Here is an 18837-nt window from a genome sequence, read left to right on the forward strand (position 1 = left end):
TCTTGGTAAATTGGATGTGGCTTGTGATTGAGTGAACCAGTATAAAAATAATTATGCAATTCTTTTTCCCTCATCTCACTCACTTTGAATCTCTTTAAAAACTCAAGAAAACCAAGCAATTTGATCTTTGGTGTGATTTAATGCGTTCTGGTGTAATATGAGGCTTTATACATGTTATAAATATTGTTTGGAACAAGTCTTATATGTAAAAGATTGTTGTTTGAGTTGAATTTGCAAATTCTGCATTTTGCATAAATCTCTAGTATTTTAGCCGACTAATTTGTCTTTTTAATCGACTGTTTTATAGCTTCATTCACAAATTAGTCTGCTGTTTTATATTTTAATCGACTGAAAGTGAACTGGTCTACTACATTTTCATCCAAACTTGTCATTTTATTTGATTCAATTTGACCCCCCCCCCTTCTTGGCTAAAATCACCATTTCAAAACTAATAGGAAGGTTCATGGAAGCATTAGAATCCCTAAGACTTGAGTGTGTTTTGATCTTGTATAGGTAAGGTTAACTGAGATTGAGAGTTTTACATGACTTGTGGTGATGACTTTAAGTATGGGACTTGCTGAAGGCATTCCTTGAGTTGTGGCTCAGAATGACATTCCTTGAGTTATGGCTTGGAATGGAGGAGAAACGCGTGGTGATATTGGTAACTAGTGTATAGTGACTTCTTCCAATTCTGCTTCCTCTTCAAGAGTCAAATTATCACAAGAATCAGTCAAAACTCTCTCAAGAGAGGATTTTACATGCATCTGACTCTTAGCTGTGTCAATCACTTCATCAAGGACCTCCACTCTGAAACAATTGCCACTATCACTTGGATGTTGCATGGCCTCTATGACATTAAAAGTCACAGTTTCATCTTGCACACGAACTTTTAGATGACCATCATCCACATCAATAATCACCCTGTCAGTCTTCATGAATGGGCGCCCCAATATGAGAGGGACCTCAGTATCCTCCTCCATATCCAAGATGACAAAATCCACTGGAAAAGTGAATTTATCAACTTTCACCAATACATCTTCTATAACACCATATGGACACTTAATAGACCGATCAGCCAATTGAAGTGTCATCCTCGTGGGTTTCACCTCCAAATCTCCAATTCTTCTCATCATGGAAAGAGGCATCAAATTTATATTTTCTCCCAAATCAATTAATGCCTTTCCAATGGGTAATTTCCCAATGGTGCATGGTATAGTAAAAGTACCTAGATCTTTGAATTTGGGAGGCAAGATCTTTTGAATAATTGCACTACAATTGCCTTGCACTTCAATTGTCTCCTCCTCAATGTACTTCCTCTTTTTGGTGAGCAATTCCTTCATAAATTTGGCATAGGAAGGCATCTGTTGGAGAGCTTCAGAAAAGGGAATGATAATCTCTAGTTTCTTGAAAATATCCAAAAACCTAGAGAATTGTTTCTCCTTTTCTTTTCTAGAGTGGGTTTTGGGATATGGAAGTGGCTTCACAATTTCTTTTTTCTCACTATTTTTTCTCTCCACTTCTTTCTCATCTTCTCCCTCAACTTTTTCATCATTCTCACTTTTCTCTCCACTTATCTCTCCTTTTTCTTTCTCACTCTCTTTTTTTATCACATCTCTCTCCACTAACACTTTACCACTTCTTGTAACAATAGCCTTACACTACTCCTTGGGGTTAACCTCAGTATTAGCCCCAAAGTTCTTCTCTGGCTTGTCCTCCAACTTCTTAGCAAGTTGCCCAATTTGCATTTCCAAGTTACGGAGAGATGCCTCCGTGCTCTTTTGATTGGAAATAGACACTTGCACAAACTGTTGCATTGCTTCCTTAAGTTTAGTGGTCCTATCATTCAAAGATGGTTGGGATTGAGGTAGAGGTCTGTTAGAAGGTCCAGGTTGGCCCATGCTTAGGTGAGGCTTCCAACCTTGGTTGTAGTTACCATAATTACCCTGACGGCCTTGGTTTCCCATGTAGTTAACCTCTTCCTGAGAATTGGTCTTCATGACACACTGCCCATTTGGATGATCTCCACCACACAACTCACATCCTTGCACAGCTTGTTGGTGTTGAGCCTGAGAGACATTCTGAAGTTCCTTAGGCAATTGAGAAAGCTTCTTCATTACTGATTCAAGTTGTTGAGTCATTATTTTGTTCTGAGCCAATATTGCATCCTGAGACTGAAGCTCTAGCATACCTCCTTTCTTCTGTGAAGTGGCCCTCTCATTCTGTGTTTCATTATCATTAGATGCCATATTCTCAATCATTTCATGGGCTTCCTCAGGTGTCTTCCACTTGATATTGCCTCCAGCTAAGGCATCCAACATCAATTTAGTATGAGATTGCAATCCTCCAAGGAATAGAGGAAGTTGCGTAGGCATGTCAAAACCATGAGTAGGGGTTCTTCGTAACAAGCCTTTGAACCTATCCCATGTTTGGCTCAATGACTCAGAATCTTCTTGTTGAAAGGATGAGATTTCTTGCTTCCCTTTATTGACCTTTGATTGTGGAAAGTACTTGTTCAAGAATTTGGCTACAACATCCTCCCAGTCAGTCAAACTATTCTCAGGAAAGGAGTTCAACCAAACCTTAGCATTCCCAGCCAAAGAGAAAGGGAAAAGACTCAATCTGATGGCCTCATCTAGCACTTGGTGAATCTTCACTGTGTTATAGATCTCCAAGAAAGTAGCCAAATGGGTGTATGGATTCTCATGTGAATGGCCATGAAACTGGTTACTCTGGACTAAATGAATCAAAGCTGGCTTCATCTCCATGTTGGCAGCATTCACCATAGGACGTGCGATGCTGCTGAAATTAAGAGGGGTGGAGAATGAAGCATAATCCTCCAGAGTACGTCGAACATGCTTGTCACCATGTCCTTCACCAGCCATTTCTTTCTCCTCTTGATCAGTTGAGGAGAAGATAGCTTGTTCATAAGTAGATGCTGCCTCTATCTCTTCTTTAACCTTCTAAATTTGCCCTCTTCTTCGTCTTCTACTGTTGTTCCTACGAGCTGTTCTTTCAATTTTAGGATCAAATAGTAGATTATCAGCTCGAATCCTGCTACTCATACAGAACAACAACACTAGAAAAGACAAATAAGCATATACAACTAAAGATATACAAACTATAAACAAAGATGAATGTACAAATGATGTAGAAGCCTAAACTGGTAAATAACACAATCAAACAAATCAAAAACAAACAAATCCCTGGCAACGACGCCAAAAACTTGTTAACTCTTTGGCAAGTGTACCAATTCGTTACAAGTAGTAAAAATGGAAGTCCAAGTATCGTTTTCCCAAGGGATTTGTGTTCGTTTGTCTAAGTGTGCTTATTTACTAATTTTAGCAATAATGTCAACGTAAAATATTGGTTTAATTTAAGAACAAGATGCAAAATTAATAAACACTAAAGTTATAAAAGGATTTAAGAAACACTTCATCAAGGTTGGATTTCATGAACCATACTAACGCAATATTTCCTACACAATTTCTCTATCGTGCTCAAACATCCTCATCATAAGCTTACTAACCCCTAATTCCTTAGAAGTAAGTTCTAAGTCAAATATGTCAAAATATTAATTCCTTAACTATTTTAACACATGACTTACATTAAGATTTGATGTATAGAATGACCTAGAGATTACGTCTATTCCTAGAACCCAATCTCATGGTTGTTCTATCCAAGGTTAAGTTCCAATTCATTTTCCAATAATTAGATACAACCAAATAGCAAAGATTTACATCAAGCACATTTATAATTGAGATAAAACATATGAACAACGAAAGAGGTTACATTGCATAGGAAAATTACAAAGAGTATAGGTTCATTACATCCAACCCTAATGAAGGAGGAGTTTAGTCACTCCTAAGCATCTAGAACAAAAGATGGATGAATTTGATGGAATTGATGAATTGTTGTGAAGTCTCCTTGCCCTAGAATGGTGCTTTTTCGTCTCCTTTCTGGTTCTATCGCGTTCCCACACTCCAGCACACAGTTTCGTGTAACTTTTCGAAACTATAACCACTTCAGAAAACCGTCTTCTCGCTGGGCGAGATGACTTACTCGCTGGGCGACCGGTGATTACTCGTTGGGCGAAAGAGCACACTCACTGGGCGACTGGTCCATTTCGCTGGGCGACTGGGTCCTGACAGAATAACCTCACTTCTTCTCCAATCCTTCACTTTCCTATACAATAATCTCAAAGATAACAAAATATATCTAACCTAAAAACAACCTAAAACTTCCCACAAAACACATGATTAAGTACAATTAAGAGGTCCAATAAAATAAGAATAATAAGTATTTTTCATACTTATCAATCTTGGCCATCATCAGGACAACAATTTAGAGTAGTTGTAGACCGTTCTCGTGGGGGCAAAGACTGTCCCACAAATTTTGGAATTAATAAGCTTGGACCTGAAAATGAACTCTTTCCCCTGTTTGGTTTCAATGGTCATTCCTCAATTATAGCAACCTAAGTAGAACAAGATAGAAGATATGTGTTTGGCTTTGTGTTGGGCTAAGAGAAGAGAAACTCCATGCTTCCCTGCCTGCATCATAGTTTGTGTATTTATATGTTAGTTTTCAAATTGAAATATAATTAAGACAAAAAATATCTAGCTACAAGTATAATGTCAAACAGTTCATATTTTAGGGGAATAGTAAGAAAGACATAATCCTCAATAGAAAATAAGCAACTAATAGCCCAATGTATCAAAATTTGGCTCTTGATATGAAAATTTGGCATGTCTTGCAACAAAAAAGCAGGTCCTCCTCCAAGAATTTATAGAAGCACCGAAAGCTTCCTTATTAGATTCCCATTCTAGAACATCATCAATCCAAGGATAACATCTAGCATATGCAAGTTACAACAGTCCAAAATAAAATAAAATTGAATAAAACATCAAGTGAAGAAAAATCCATGTCATCATATTGCTAAGAAAAATATCAGCAAGTAGTTTCCAAATACATGAGAAGTTTATGAAAAAATAAGCAGTTGCCCTTGCAACCTCATATGCTTCCTACAATCAGTTCAATGATGTTTCCTAAATGTTATAAAAATGGAAGTGTCTAACTTAATAAGAAATAAATCAAAATCAAAAAATTAAAGAGAAAAACCTCTAACAGTGAAACCACCCATCTATATGCTCCTAGATTATGTAGTCTTTTGCCAAACCAAGTCCATATTGTGCAGGCACACACTATAGTGAAATCTCTGAAGCTTGTCGAAATTGTTCAACTCCCTTCACGTAGAAAGGCTCAGAGTTTAACATGTCATCAATAAACAGAAACAATTGAGCACTAATAAAACAACTTCATCAAACATTTGTTAGATACAATACACTTTAATATTTTTTAAGTATTGGTTTAGAGACAAAGTATTCTATCCTGTCTTCTGCATTTCCTAAGTGCTATAATTTGATAAATTATAAAAGAACTAAACATAAGTATAGCCAAACTACCAGAAAAAAATATAGCAAGGAAATAGAAATATACCAAATTCAAAATCCAACAAGATAATGCTAACTAAAGGAACCAAAATCCATATATTGCTTTGTATCAAAGGAAAAATTTTCATAAATGAGGAACTTCTGTTACAATGTCTATATATACTGCAGAATACCAACTAAGAGGTCAATTATAGTTGTCTAACAAATGACAGTTATAAATGACTTCAATAGAAACTCACAAGGAAAAATATGTTTGACTATTTTTCAAGGCTGAAACCATATTGTATTTCACTATTTGTATGATCATAACAATGAATTTATAATTCCTCATGAAGATAAGTTCACCCTTGAGCAATGAATGATCATAGCAAGAATAATTTATAATCATATTTATTAAACTCTAACCTGAATTTCTAATTCTTCATGAATATAAGTTCACCCTTAGGCTGCTCCAAGTGTTATTTCAAGTCTAGTTTTCCAAGGAAAAGGATCATAAGCTTTATTGAAAATATGAAACTCTAAACTTTGTTCGGCATGCATAAATGACCAATTTTAGCATATCACCATATTCAATCATTCAATTACTAACAAATTTAAACTTGCATAAATCACAAATTTCAGCATGCATAAATGACAAATCACATATATTTAAGAAGATTCTTTCTATCTCGTTCCTTTGAGTTGCAACCGCCTAAAGCAGAGGAACGACAAGTACACAAACTTCGCACTAAAATCAGTTTATTAAAACCTAACCTAAACTAAAAGAAGAGTGAGCAGAGAGAAATGGTTAGTTACCATATGAATCGAGGCCGAAGGCAGAATTTGCTCCTTGGCGTTGCCAAGGCTGATTTCGTTGTGGATGAAGGAGGTAAAGGCAGTGGAGGAACGATCCATGTCATCATTGTCCGTGGATGAAAGCGTTAACAACAGGATGTATGTCGATCTGATACTCTTCGACAGCGGCGGAGTTGCCAGATTCCTTCACGTGTTCGCGGAAAACGTACTTCTCGAGATTGTTGAGCGCGATGTTGAAGTCGAAGGCCCTCATTCCTTTACCTCTAATCGAACCCTAGATTGATGAAGGCGTGCTTTCCGTTTTGGATCCTCAAGGTTGCACGCGATTATGCCGATCAACGTACTTACTTGTAGCCATTGGAGGAGAGGAGATAGCGAATAATTTTGAAAATTCTATAAGTATAAGAAAGTTTGAAAAAAGTCCTTTGCGAAATTTCAAATGTTAACCCTTAACTTCCTGCAAATATAAATCTATAAAAAAAATTTATAAGAAAAAAGTATAAACTTGCTGTGAATTAAAACTTTGTATGAAAATAATCGTAAAGTAAAATAGATTTCAATAATTTTTTATCAAATTCCGACGAAAATAAATTAAGTAAATTTTTGCAGGAAATTTGTAATTTTTAAAATAGTTTCCTGCCAAATTTCAAAATCTATTAAATATATACGTGTTGATTTGAATTTGCAAAAATAATCGTAATAAATATAAGAAAGTTTTGTGAAATTTTCTGCGGATCAAGATCAGTAAGAAAAAAATCATATAATAAGTAAATTCTTAATAAATTTTGCATGAAATTTTTATGAATTTTTTTCACAGTAAATTTTGCAACTAAATCGTAAATTTCTAGTAGTGGTGGTATGTTTTGGTGAAGAGAAGAAGCTTCAAGAGAACTGATGGTGTACTCATTAATTATTATTAGTGGAAGATTTTTCCGTGGATTTTTCCTCCATATATATTGAGGTTTTCTCACTGCTAAACTAAAAAGTTTTGGTGTACATAACTGAAAGCTCTAATCAAACTTATAAAAATAAATGAAAAACATGATATATTTAAAATGTACATAGAACAAATAGAATAAACGTAAATAAACAAAAAAATAAAATAAAACTTTGTTTTATTTAGTCTTAAATAAAGGGATGAGACTACGGTGCTTATTAAATTGAAACAAAAACAGAGACTTTCTAACAGATAACAAAGCAAAACACGTAACAAAATATCGAATCGCGGCTATCTTTATTTCATAATGCAGTATTTCTTTTGGAGGACTTCTTAATAAATTATTATTATATGCTGCTAAAAGGTAAAAGAATTGACAAAAGCAACAACCAGAAAGCAAATACAATAAATAGATCAAATAAAACCAAGGAAACACGATGCAAGGAGCGAGAAACAGGATAATAAACATGAATTCCTTAACTGTAAGCTATACAAATGAATTCCACTCAAGGACACAACGAAAGTATGACAAAATAAATTCCATAACTCAAGGGATCGTGCTGTTCTAAAAGAGGATAAATGACTTACAATTTTTTTATAAATCTAATGAGGGAATTTTTCTTTGATGTAGACTCCTTTTCTATGTCATATGATTCACCAAATATAAGATACACAATTGTTCTCCTCACTACCAATCCATGACCAAAAATCACGAAAATCTCAACCTTGTCTCCTGATCCTAAATTTGATATTATACCCTCCCAATCTTTATCGTTAAAGAAAATTACCGTGCCATGGTTGTGTATATGCAATGTGCATTTTGTATAATTAACAATTAAGACACTTCTAAGATCTTCGGTTGCCACAATTTCAGGGGTTGATAAATAAACTGCACACAAAGCCATTCCCTTTATGTCACGATCCCGAGGCACAGTGAAAGAAACAGAATAGCCCTCACCCATATCGGCCAAACAATTAGGATTATTGTCACCTGGAAGAGAAACATCACAAGATTCACTTCCTGCAAATACCTGTATCATGAGATAAATAAGGACATGTTTAGTTAAACAAAAACAAATACATGATTAAAACAAATCTGGTTAATAGTTTTGTTCGGTATATATCACCATTTCTATATGGATTTAGAATGCGGTTCTGTTTTTGACTCTCTTAGTGTATATTTCTACAATCACTAGGAATAAAACAATCATAAAGCTAGTAAAGCAAGAAAGTGGAAATTAAAAATTTGCTAGCGCTTAGCACAAGCATAATCAATTGGTTAGTTGGTTATTATTGGGTTATATATTCTTTCATATGGTTATATATGGATTATGGTTCCATATGGTTATATGACATTTGTGTTACACATATAAGACATTTAACACCACTTTTATGCAAAGACTTTGACTCACACTTGGACTATTCCCAACAATCTCCCCTCAAGGGTTCTTTCATATGTTTTGGTTATAGTCATTAAGAGATTGTGGTTCCATATGGTTATATGACATTTGTATTACACATATAAGACATTTGACACCACTTTTATCCCAAAACCTTAAGGCAATGGTGTTATGAGTCTTTATATTCTTATATAGTGTTTAACTTTGTCTATTTTATCCAGTGTGAGACTTTGACTCACACTTGGACTATTCCCAACAATTTTTATTATTTTTTTATTTAAATTAAATTTTAGAAAATATTTTAGTTTTAGAGATATGTTTAAGTTTTAGAAATTAGTTATTATTTTAGATTAGGAGTGAGATATTCTAAATATTTTATACTTGATATTCTGTTATATTTTGCTCTATATATATCAATAAAATATAACATGTTCCTCCATATAACATATCACATATATCTCATATTTTCAAAAGTCCTAAAAGTCCCAACAAAGTGGTATAAAGAGCCATTATTCTTACTGCTAATAGAATGGAAGGAAATATGTCACATGTCGGTATTCCACTCTTTGATGGTGAAAGTTATGATCTATGGGCGGTAAGGATGCACACATATCTAGAGGAGCTAGATCTATGGGAAGTCGTGGAGGAAGGTGATGTTCCCTTGTCTGAGAATCCCATTGTGGCTCAAATAAAAGCACATAAAGACAAAAAATGAGAAAGAAAAAGACAAAGTCATGCTTGTTTGCAGGTGTTTCACAAATGATTATGACCAAGATCATGACTCTAAAGTCTCCCAAAGAAATTTGGGAATACTTGAAAGCAAAATATGAAGGGTACTAAAAGATTCAAGACATGAGAGTTTTGAACTTGATAAGGGAGTTCGAGATGCAAAGAATGAAAGAGTCAGAGATGATTAAAGAATACTCAAACAAATTGTTGGGTATTGCCAACAAGATAAAATTGTTGGGATGAAATTTTCAGATTCTAGACTCATTGAGAAAATTCTAGTGACGGTGCCGGAAAGATATAAGACATCTATTACTTCCTTAGAAAACACAAAAGATTTGTCTATAATTACCTTGGCAGAGGTGATACATGCCTTGCAAGCACAAAAACAACGAAGATTGATGAGAGAAGATCATGAGGCAGTTGAAGGTAATTTAAATTACACTGAATAGAATGCTCTCATAGTCAAGAAAAATATAAGGAGCAAATACAACAACACACAGGTTTTTCCATCTTGTCCCCATTGCAAGAAAAAAGGTCATCAACCCAACTGGTGTTGGTGGAGGCCAGATGTCAAATGTCACAAATGCGCGGTTAATTGGGACATGTGGAAAAGGTATGCAAATCCTAAGATTCTCAAGAAGATGTTCAAATTGTGGAGGATAAATTAGAGGAGGAACTACTTCTTACAACATCATGTGTCAACCAACGAATCTACAAAAGAATGGACTATAGATAGTGATTGCACAAACCACATGACTCATGATAGAGAAATTTTCAAGGAGCTCAATAAATCAAATATTTCCAAGGTAAGAATTGAGAATGGAGAACAACTTGCTATGAAAGGTACATGAACAGTTTCAATTAAAATTCATTCTGGTATTAAATTAATTTTTGATGTCTTATATGTTTCTGAGATTACCAAAAATTTGTTAAGTGTTGCTCAAATGTTAGAGAAATGTTACAAGGTCTCCTTTGAAAATAAAGTTTGTGTGATAAAAAATGCTAAAAACATAGAAGTAATCAAAGTCTACATGAAAGAAAATATTTGCATTGGATTTCATGAAGGAGGAATGTGCTACAAATAGAGTGAGTATGAAAGAATGATGAAAATCATATCTCTGGAAGAAAGTAAATGTACAAGTGAAGAAAGTAGATGGAGGTTCACATTCTAATATTCACAAAAGGTCCAATGCTACTACAATGAAATCCACACTGGACAAAGAAAAAGAATATGATGTTGATATAAGAAGAAAAAATATAAAGGATGATGCCAAATTGAATAAAGATGTGATGCCATGGAAGAAAGAGAAAAACAAAAATTACAAGCACAAAAAGAGGAGAAAATCAATCATCAAAAGATGGAGAATCAAATATGAAGATATAAATTTTAAATAAACAAATATTAAGCAAAGAGGAATGTTAAGAATATTACTTAATATCTTTTTTATTTAAATTATTTTTTAGAAAATATTTCAGTTTTAGAGATATGTTAGTTATTATTTTAGATTAGGAGTGAGATATTCTAAATATTTTATACTTAATATTCTGTAAAATTTTGCTCTATATACAGGGTATATCAATAAAATACAACAACAACATGTTTCCCGTATAACATATCACATATATCTCTCATATTTTCAAAAGCCCTAAAAATCCCAAGAATTATTAAAATCATATACTTTTGGAAGATGTTGTGTTGGTGTAGAGGTGTAGGATGCTAAAAGTTTACAAATGTAGTTTCTGTTACATACTTCATTAGGATTATTGTGTTCTCTTAATTAATAGCTACAATGGTGGTGAAAGTAATGAACAGAGGGAAAGTTAGAGAAGAACCTCGGAAATGCTATCGCTGAAAGCATCGAGGAATTCTTTGCATCTTCCATCACCGATCAAAAGAGACCTGAAGTGCTGCTTTGAAGTGTGTGATTCTGTAATATTTACACCATATTCGACCAAAATATCTTGTACTTGCTTAGATAGTTGAAACTCCGTCTCACATTGCAACAAAACACTTCGAAGATTGACAAGGATCCTAAGTAATGGCGCAATATCATCCCAACTATTAACTTCCACATCCATGCAAAAGGAATGATAATAAGATAGGGGGTTCATTGATGGCAACATCCAAGACCGCATGATAAAAGGAAAAAGATTATGTGATAATCCCTCAAATCCTCGAAGAGACAAATATCCAATACTTTTTGAGCTTACAATTGAAAAAGGAACTTGTTTCATAACTGTACTTTCAGTAATTAGAGTTATCAAGGATTCCATTTGCCTTATATCTTTTTCCATTAGGTGAATCCCGGAACAACCAGAAAGAATGAGTGTTTTTAAAGATTTCAACATATATATCTCTCTGGGAAGATTCTTTATCCTTGTACAGTCCTTCAAATTTAGAAGTGTAAGATTGCAGAGACCTCCAATAGATTGGTGCACTTCGCACAATCTTGGGCAATCTTTGAGAATGAGTTGTTCAAGACTTGGTAGTCTCGAAAAGTCAGGGGTTTCTGTCAAGTACTTGGAGTGACTAAGATTAAGGACTGTTAGTGATGCCAAAACCTTCAAGAAGATAGTTTTTTTGGAAAATGTTAGAAAAGAAAGTGATGGAATAAAATAGTTGTAAGTGGAAACAAATACTATATTTATTTTGGGCAGAGGTTCAAAAATAAAATGTGAAGTTATAAAACCTGGGGTTCTTTCCAGACGAGTCGAGGAAGACTGTGTTTTAAATCAATGGCTATTGCATCACGTAGAAATCCAATAGGTAGGAATTCTGAAGAAAAATTTTCCAACCTAATCCATCCTAGTTCCTTAGAGCGGTACTCACAATGTCCACCGAGTTTCATCCTTCTTATTGCGTCTCTTACCTCTAAATAATCATGTTTGAAGAAATCTCTTACAGTTAGAAACCATTTCGGAGGGAATCTCTGAATGACTTTTTTATCCTGTGATGAAAATAGCTAAAAAACAAATATATTGCACATGAGAAAGCAAACACTTTTAAAAAGAGTTTAAAAACAATAGATAAAGAATGTTCTTACAATATGCTCTAACAGTACATCCTTATCAAACCACAGTCGACTGGTCTTCTCAGGTTCCTTTCCTGAAGTAATTTTGGCAACAATTTCTCTTGCCATTTCTCTTAGCAAAGGATGCAATCCAAACTTGTTATTTTTAACTATTATGAGACTACGTTCTATGAGAATTCTGATTCCACTTTCAGCGTTTACTCCACAACCATTCAGGATCTTTGTAACATAGACTCTATCTTTACCAACAAAGAAACAACATATATCAAGGAATAAATTTCTTTCATATTGATTAGGTAAACCGTCGAAACTTATTTTCAATATCTCTAGAACTTTATGCTGGGGAAGACGTTCTAATCTTGACAATACGTTATTCCATTCTTCCTTCGTCCTTTCATACAAACAACTTCCAATGACTTCAAGAAGTAGAGGTAGTCCTCCACAATAAGCAACTACTCTTTTTGCAAGGAAATGGTATTCGTCTTTTGGTTTTGCTTCTCTAAATGCGTGCCAACTAAGAAGCTCAAGGGACTCGTTTGGGTTCATTAAGTTTATCTGAAAAATAGAATAAAGATCTCTTGTGAACGGTGGGTTTTGTTTTGTTGTTGTAACGATTATTACAGTTCCTTCACCGAAACGTGACCTTACAATCATTTCTAAATAATAAGAAAAATTCACATCGTCAAGTACAATGAGCACCTTTTTCCCATAAATTCTTTCCGGAATCAAACTTCTTCCCATCTCAATGCTACAAAGTTGTTTTTGTTCAAAATCTTCAATGAAAAATTTCTCTGTGAATGTATCATGAATTTGATCATAGATGGCTTTAGCAAGTGTGGTTTTACCTGACCCTCCCTTTCCACATATCGCTATCCTACAAACTTTCGTGGATTCTTTTTTTATAATTTGAATCACTTCCTCCATACGGGATTGTAATCCAACTGGAAATTTAGTAGCAGACAAGACTGCTAAATTAAGAACGCTCTTAACAATTTTGTCCACTACTTCAGCATCACTCCTTCAAGTTCAATAGAAGTTATAAAAGAAGTCATGTATAACAAAAATTAAAATACAAGCTTAAAAATATGGTTATTGAGTGAGCGGGTGATTTACCTGTAATTGCTCTCATCCCATCCAAAAAAATCTGCAGTTTTGCTGAGTGCGTGGTTCCACCCGGACATGCCATGCTCCAGTTGTTGTGCTGAAAATGATTGCTGTGCAGTTGCTTTGAGGGTTTTTCCAAAATCACCCCTTTGAAGACGAACATCAGATGGCTGAATTTCGTAATATACGGGCAGAACATGTCGGTAATAAGTTTTGTGCCACTCAATGATTTGTTGAAGCTGATGAAGACACCAAGCAGATTGAGAATAGGTTTTGGTGAAAACAACAATTGCTACACGACAGAGATTGAGAATAGGTTGTTGGATATCCATGTCGTTGACTGCATTCTGGTGGTGAAGGAGAGTGGTGAGTCCAGCAGCAGAGAGGACAGAATCGAGATGAGAAACAAATTTCCTGTGGATGTCTTCTCCATTGAAGTTAATCAGCATATCATACATCTGTGGAAGTTTGGAAGTTGAAGAGGCGAATTCCATGGAAGAAACTGGTGACGTTCTGAAGTGTTGGAAGAGAAAGCAATAATGCAACACATGAGAGATGATCTCTTTACAGACACAAAACCATTCAAAGTAGCAAAAGATTAATATTTGTTTATAGCCGTGGAAGCGCGTTAAGACCATTACAGAACACTTTTTACTTTGGCCATTGAAGAAATTAGACCTACACCCACTTTGTCCACCCAAAGAAAACATTACACTGATTAACTATGAAAACTTCTCTAGTGATGATCCGTTTTTTGAAAATTACATATTAGCTTTACTTTTGATTTTAAAATCAATATATGAGGCCTTTTAAATTTTAAAGAATAACAAATACATATTCTTTTCACATTAACGCATATCTAATGAGGCCTTTCTAATAATGAAAAAAAAATAGAAAGTATAAATATAATTTAGAGAAACGTCACTATACCTGAATTTATTTGTAAAATAAAAGAATTAGAGATCACTTTATTATAAAAGTTTTGTATCATTTATTAAAACTACAAAAGAGATTACTGTCATTCATTTTATTAAAAACGCAAAGAAAATTTAGTTTTCCCTTTTATTTGAGATACAAAACTATATCATACGCATTTTTGTAACATTATTTAATACCATTTTGTAGTTATTATTAAAGAAACATTACCTTTTTTCCATTTATATTTATTTTGAATTCTAGCTTGCTGGTCTATGTCTCATTTTAATAATTAATGTAATTATACCTTTTGCGAAAGTTGTTTTCTTATGATTAAACCAAAGCAATTATAGTGAAAATTTTAGGCTACATCTCAGATGCATCTTGTACACGTAACGATTGACCTGGTCCTTACCCTTTTTCTGGCTACCTATTTTGATATGTAGACACCCAATACAAAAGACTCGAATATTATAGCATATTAGGACAAAACTTAAATACACTGTTACAGGTATTTTTGTATTCTTAACCGGTCAAAATTAGAATATCACATATATGATATATATTGGCATTCAATTCAATGGAATAATTATTACCTAATGAAAATCCACCAGACACATGTGGCTTTTAATCTGCATCTTTAAAGCCATTCCCTTCGCCTCTGTGCACCCAACTAGGGATGGCAACGGGGCGGGGACGGGTTTCACTATCCTATATCTATCCCCGTAAAAAAAGTTCATCCCCATTCTCATATCCAAACCCAACGGGTATCAAACTTTTATCCCATTCCCATCCCCACCGGGTAACGGGTATAATCTTGTATCCATACCCGTACCCGTTTTCTTACTACTTTAATATTAATTTTAATTAATTTTGTTGGGTATTGGGCTCCCTTACTATGTGGAGAAAAGGCTCAAAATTTGAGAAGCCCATGTCTCACTTAAACCTAGTGGAGAGGAGGCTATAAAATAAAGAGAGAGGCAGAACAATAGAGTCAGAATACACTGAAAGCCCTAACACATAGAGGGAGAGGTAGAGGGAAAATTCTGTTCACGTTTTTCATAGAGCTGTCGCAGTAAATTCGGCGCTGCGGATTCGTTCACCGTTGGATCGGGCTGAATTTTTTACAGCAGGTTCGGAACTCATTGCTCTTCATTCTGACCGGTCGGATCTTTGATACGAGGTCTGAGTTGGGAGATATTAATTTCGCACTGCAGTAGTAATTTGTAGAGGTTTTCCCCTCTTGTTCTTCTCTATTTGAAAGCTTTGTTGCTTTGTTATTTGGTTGGGTGTTGGCACTAATTTGTGCTATTGATTGAGACTCTTTTGTACTCTTGTTGATCATAGTGGAGCTATTTCTTTGGTCTGGACGACTCGTGGTTTTTACCCTTGATTTGAGGGGTTTTCCACGTTAAAAATCTTAGTGCCTTTATTTGTGCTTTTGGTGATTTATTATTGCTGCTCTTTGATTATTGCTCCTCATAGATTCTTGCAAGTTAGGGGAAATTATATCCGCTGCATTCTCTGGTATATTGTTTGTTGTTGTTTTCCCCATCAGTGTGTTATCAGAGCTCTTGGTTGGGCTATATTTACTTGCTTGAATGATGGAGGCAAATGCAAAGATGGTTGCTTTGAATGGTACAAATTATCATTTGTGGAAGGGCAAGATGAAAGATTTATTATTTGTCAAGAAATTGCATCTTCCGGTCTTTACTACACAGAAGCCAGATTCTATGTCTGAAGAAGAATGGGATTTTGAGCACCAACAGGTATGTGGTTTTATTCGGCAATATGTTGAAGATAATGTTTATAATCATATTGCTAATGAGACACATGCCAGAGCTTTGTGGGAGAAGATTGAGTCTTTGTATGCTTCTAAGTCGGGCAATAATAAATTGTATTTGTTAAATTGCTTGATGAATTTGAGGTACAGGGAGAATTCTTCTATTTCTGATCACTTAAATGAGTTTCAAGGGCTCCTAGATCAATTGTCAGGAATGGGCATAAAGTTTGATGACGAAGTTATGGGATTATGGTTGCTTAATACTCTACCAGAGTCTTGGGAGGTATTTCGGGTTTCAATTACGAATTCTGCCTCGAATGGTGTTGTTTCTTTTCAGATGGCAAAGAGCGGTGCTCTTAATGAAGAGATGAGAAGGAAGGCACATGGTTCTTCATCTCAGTCTAAGATGCTTGTTACAGAAGCTAGGGGGAGAAGTCAGAAAAAGGAACATAAAGGTGGTAGAGAGAAGAGTAGGAGCAAGTCCAAGTCAAGATACAAGAATTTAGAGTGCCATTTTTGTCATAAAACTGGGCACATTCAAAAATACTGTTTTAAGTGGAAAAAGGAGAACAAAGACAAGAAGGGCAAACAGAGAGAGTGATCATAATGATGATGATCGTGTCACTACTGCTACAAATGGTGATCTTGTTCTTCTTCATGACTTTGAGTCCGTTAATCTTGTATCTGATGAGAGCATGTGGATTATTGATAGTGGTGCTACACTGCATGTTACACCTAGGAAGGAGTTCTTCACATCTTACACTTCTGGTGATTTTGGAGTGTTGAAGATGGGTAATGATGGTGAGTCTAAAGTGATTGGTGTTGGTGATGTTTGCCTGCAAACCAACATGGGAGTGCAGTTGTTGCTTAAAGGAGTCAAACATGCTCCGGATGTCCGTTTTAATTTAATTTCTGTACAGTTGCTTGATGATTGTGGTTATGACAATCACTTTGGTTCTAGTAAATGGAAGCTCACTAAAGGTAACTTGGTTATGGCCAGAGGGGAGAAATAATCTAAATTGTACTGGACTAAAGCTTTGGTTGCTAAAGACAGTGTGAATGCTATGTATATGGAGGCATCTTTGTGGCACCGGAGGCTTGGTCATATAAGTGAGAAAGGGCTTAACTGCTTAGCTAAAAAGGATGTGCTTATGGGATTGAGAAATGCAGAATTGGAGAAATGTTCTCATTGCATGGCTGGTAAACAAACCAGAGTATCACCAGTGCAGGAAGGGCCTTTGGCAGCGGTTGTTTTTACTATTCTGCACCGGTTCGGGAACCGAAGCATATTGGGGCGATGCCAAAAGGTCATAGCTTTTGGCCTCGGTTAAGAACCGAAGCCATAGAGGGAGCTTCTGCCTCGGTTTTAACTGCACCCGAGGCCATAGACCCTGGATTTTGCCTCGGTTTTGAGGGCACCCGAGGCCATATGGGCCTTTTTTCTTTTTTTTTTTAAATTCGAGAACCCTTTTGGCCTCGGTTTTTGCTGCAACCGAGGCCATAGGGGCTGTTTTTGGCCTCGGTTTTTGTTGCACCCGAGGCCATATGTGTTTTTTTTTTTTTTTTTTTTTTTTTTAATTCGATAGTCTTTTGGCCTCGGTTTTGGCTTCACCCGAGGCCAAAAGCCCCCTTTTTGCTTCGGTTCTGGTATGAACCGAGGCCTAATACTCTGTTTTTTTTTTAAATGCAGTTTCTGTTTTGGTGTTATTCCCACATTTAAACCTGCAAATTTTGTTCAGCACCCAGCACAGACCAGAATAGACCAGAACAAAATAGTTTAAAACACATCCACAATTCAAATTCATTTAAAAGACAATTACAAATCATTTACAATCAAGATACATGTTCTAATCAATAGTATTGTACATTTCAATTATATATTTGGCACATGCTATCCTACCAAACTTGATGGACTTTGCGGGAATTGCTGCAGGACTCTTGAATGTCTACAAAATAATAGATTAAGTTAAGTTAGTATATAAAAAGGAAATATTGCAAAGTATTCATTTTAATTCAAATATATATTACCGTTTCCCAATTTGTTGTAATACGAGCACGCACAGTGGTTGTCATCCATTGCATTATATAGTAACCGCACTCATATGAGCCGGTTTGTCTATTACACTACATTATATTAACAACGTTACAATTAATTAATGAAGAAAATCAAGCAAACAATCATGAAGATATGGATAGAAATATCAAACCTGGAGAGAACACCATACAAGACCTTTTGCCTTAGCCGTTGATCTCCCTAACAACATGTTATGTGCAGCAATTGAACTATGATATAGAGAATAAGTTAGGATATTTTTATATAACATGTCATATTCATAAGATTGATATTGAGGTTCTTACCAATCTATCACTTGTCTAAGATGGTTGGGCGGAGGGCGATGCAAAGAGCAAAACCACACAGCAAGGTTCTCCCTTAGGGAAACCACAAGTAACTGCCAATGACGCCTGATAAGAAAATAAATTCATTGTTATGCATTAAAATGACTTATTATATTCATAAGTTAACAAAAATGACTTACCCAGCAAGATAAGGGACAAAATAAATTTCTTTTCCACGTTGAAAGCATTTGGTCACATATGCTTGAATGTCATCAAACTTGTTGCCTTCATGGGTGAGTTGGGGGTCTATAAACCCATATACATCATTCAGCCCCATAGTTTCAGTGACACCAGACAG

At 35.2% G+C, this 18837-nt stretch overlaps 3 protein-coding genes and 1 long non-coding RNA gene across 6 annotated transcripts; all 4 read right to left on the reverse strand.

Moving 5' to 3' along the window:
* Nucleotides 1–665: 665 nt before the first annotated feature.
* Nucleotides 666–1361, reverse strand: LOC114165116. Its single transcript, XM_028049784.1, has one exon. The coding sequence runs from the start codon at nucleotides 1359–1361 to the stop codon at nucleotides 666–668; it is 696 nt and encodes a 231-aa protein (XP_027905585.1).
* A 297-nt stretch (nucleotides 1362–1658) lies between these two features.
* Nucleotides 1659–2882, reverse strand: LOC114165117. The gene has a single exon (XM_028049785.1). The coding sequence runs from the start codon at nucleotides 2880–2882 to the stop codon at nucleotides 1659–1661; it is 1224 nt and encodes a 407-aa protein (XP_027905586.1).
* Nucleotides 2883–3401: 519 nt separating this feature from the next.
* Nucleotides 3402–6701, reverse strand: LOC114166534. 2 transcript variants are annotated; one of them, XR_003599950.1, is made up of 3 exons: nucleotides 6243–6701; nucleotides 5116–5916; nucleotides 3402–4547 (listed from the first exon to the last, which is right to left on the reverse strand). It is a non-coding gene; the product is annotated as an uncharacterized LOC114166534 (long non-coding RNA). The 2 variants fall into 2 exon arrangements; XR_003599951.1 differs by having other exon boundaries at nucleotides 5116–5240; nucleotides 6243–6694.
* Nucleotides 6702–7623: 922 nt separating this feature from the next.
* LOC114166861 (putative disease resistance protein At4g11170) lies at nucleotides 7624–14120 on the reverse strand. Of its 2 annotated transcripts, XM_028051734.1 has the most exons (6): nucleotides 13454–14120; nucleotides 13040–13358; nucleotides 12353–12895; nucleotides 11999–12271; nucleotides 11142–11870; nucleotides 7624–8210 (listed from the first exon to the last, which is right to left on the reverse strand). In XM_028051734.1, exons 1-6 carry the CDS (start codon nucleotides 14080–14082, stop codon nucleotides 7764–7766), a joined length of 2940 nt encoding a protein of 979 aa, XP_027907535.1. In that variant the 5' UTR covers nucleotides 14083–14120; the 3' UTR covers nucleotides 7624–7763. The 2 variants fall into 2 exon arrangements, with proteins under 2 accessions (XP_027907535.1, XP_027907534.1); XM_028051733.1 differs by having other exon boundaries at nucleotides 12353–13358.
* Nucleotides 14121–18837: the final 4717 nt, after the last annotated feature.

Source organism: Vigna unguiculata, chromosome 10 (genome assembly GCF_004118075.2).
Source record: "Vigna unguiculata cultivar IT97K-499-35 chromosome 10, ASM411807v1, whole genome shotgun sequence".
Taxonomy (NCBI): Eukaryota; Viridiplantae; Streptophyta; class Magnoliopsida; order Fabales; family Fabaceae; genus Vigna; species Vigna unguiculata.

What these genes read in the sequence shown, in the direction of transcription:
- LOC114166861 (XM_028051733.1), bottom strand. Translation starts at nt 14,082, where the DNA reads ATGGTCTTAACGCGCTTCCACGGCTATAAACAAATATTAATCTTTTGC. An exon ending in TGGGATGAGAGCAATTACAG is followed by an intron (nt 13,359 to 13,453) that starts GTAAATCACCCG and finishes TTGAACTTGAAG; the next exon opens with GAGTGATGCTGAAGTAGTGG. An exon ending in TCAGCGATAGCATTTCCGAG is followed by an intron (nt 8,211 to 11,141) that starts GTTCTTCTCTAA and finishes CTCATGATACAG; the next exon opens with GTATTTGCAGGAAGTGAATC.
- LOC114165117 (XM_028049785.1), bottom strand. Translation starts at nt 2,882, where the DNA reads ATGGCTGGTGAAGGACATGGTGACAAGCATGTTCGACGTACTCTGGAG.
- LOC114165116 (XM_028049784.1), bottom strand. Translation starts at nt 1,361, where the DNA reads ATGCCTTCCTATGCCAAATTTATGAAGGAATTGCTCACCAAAAAGAGG.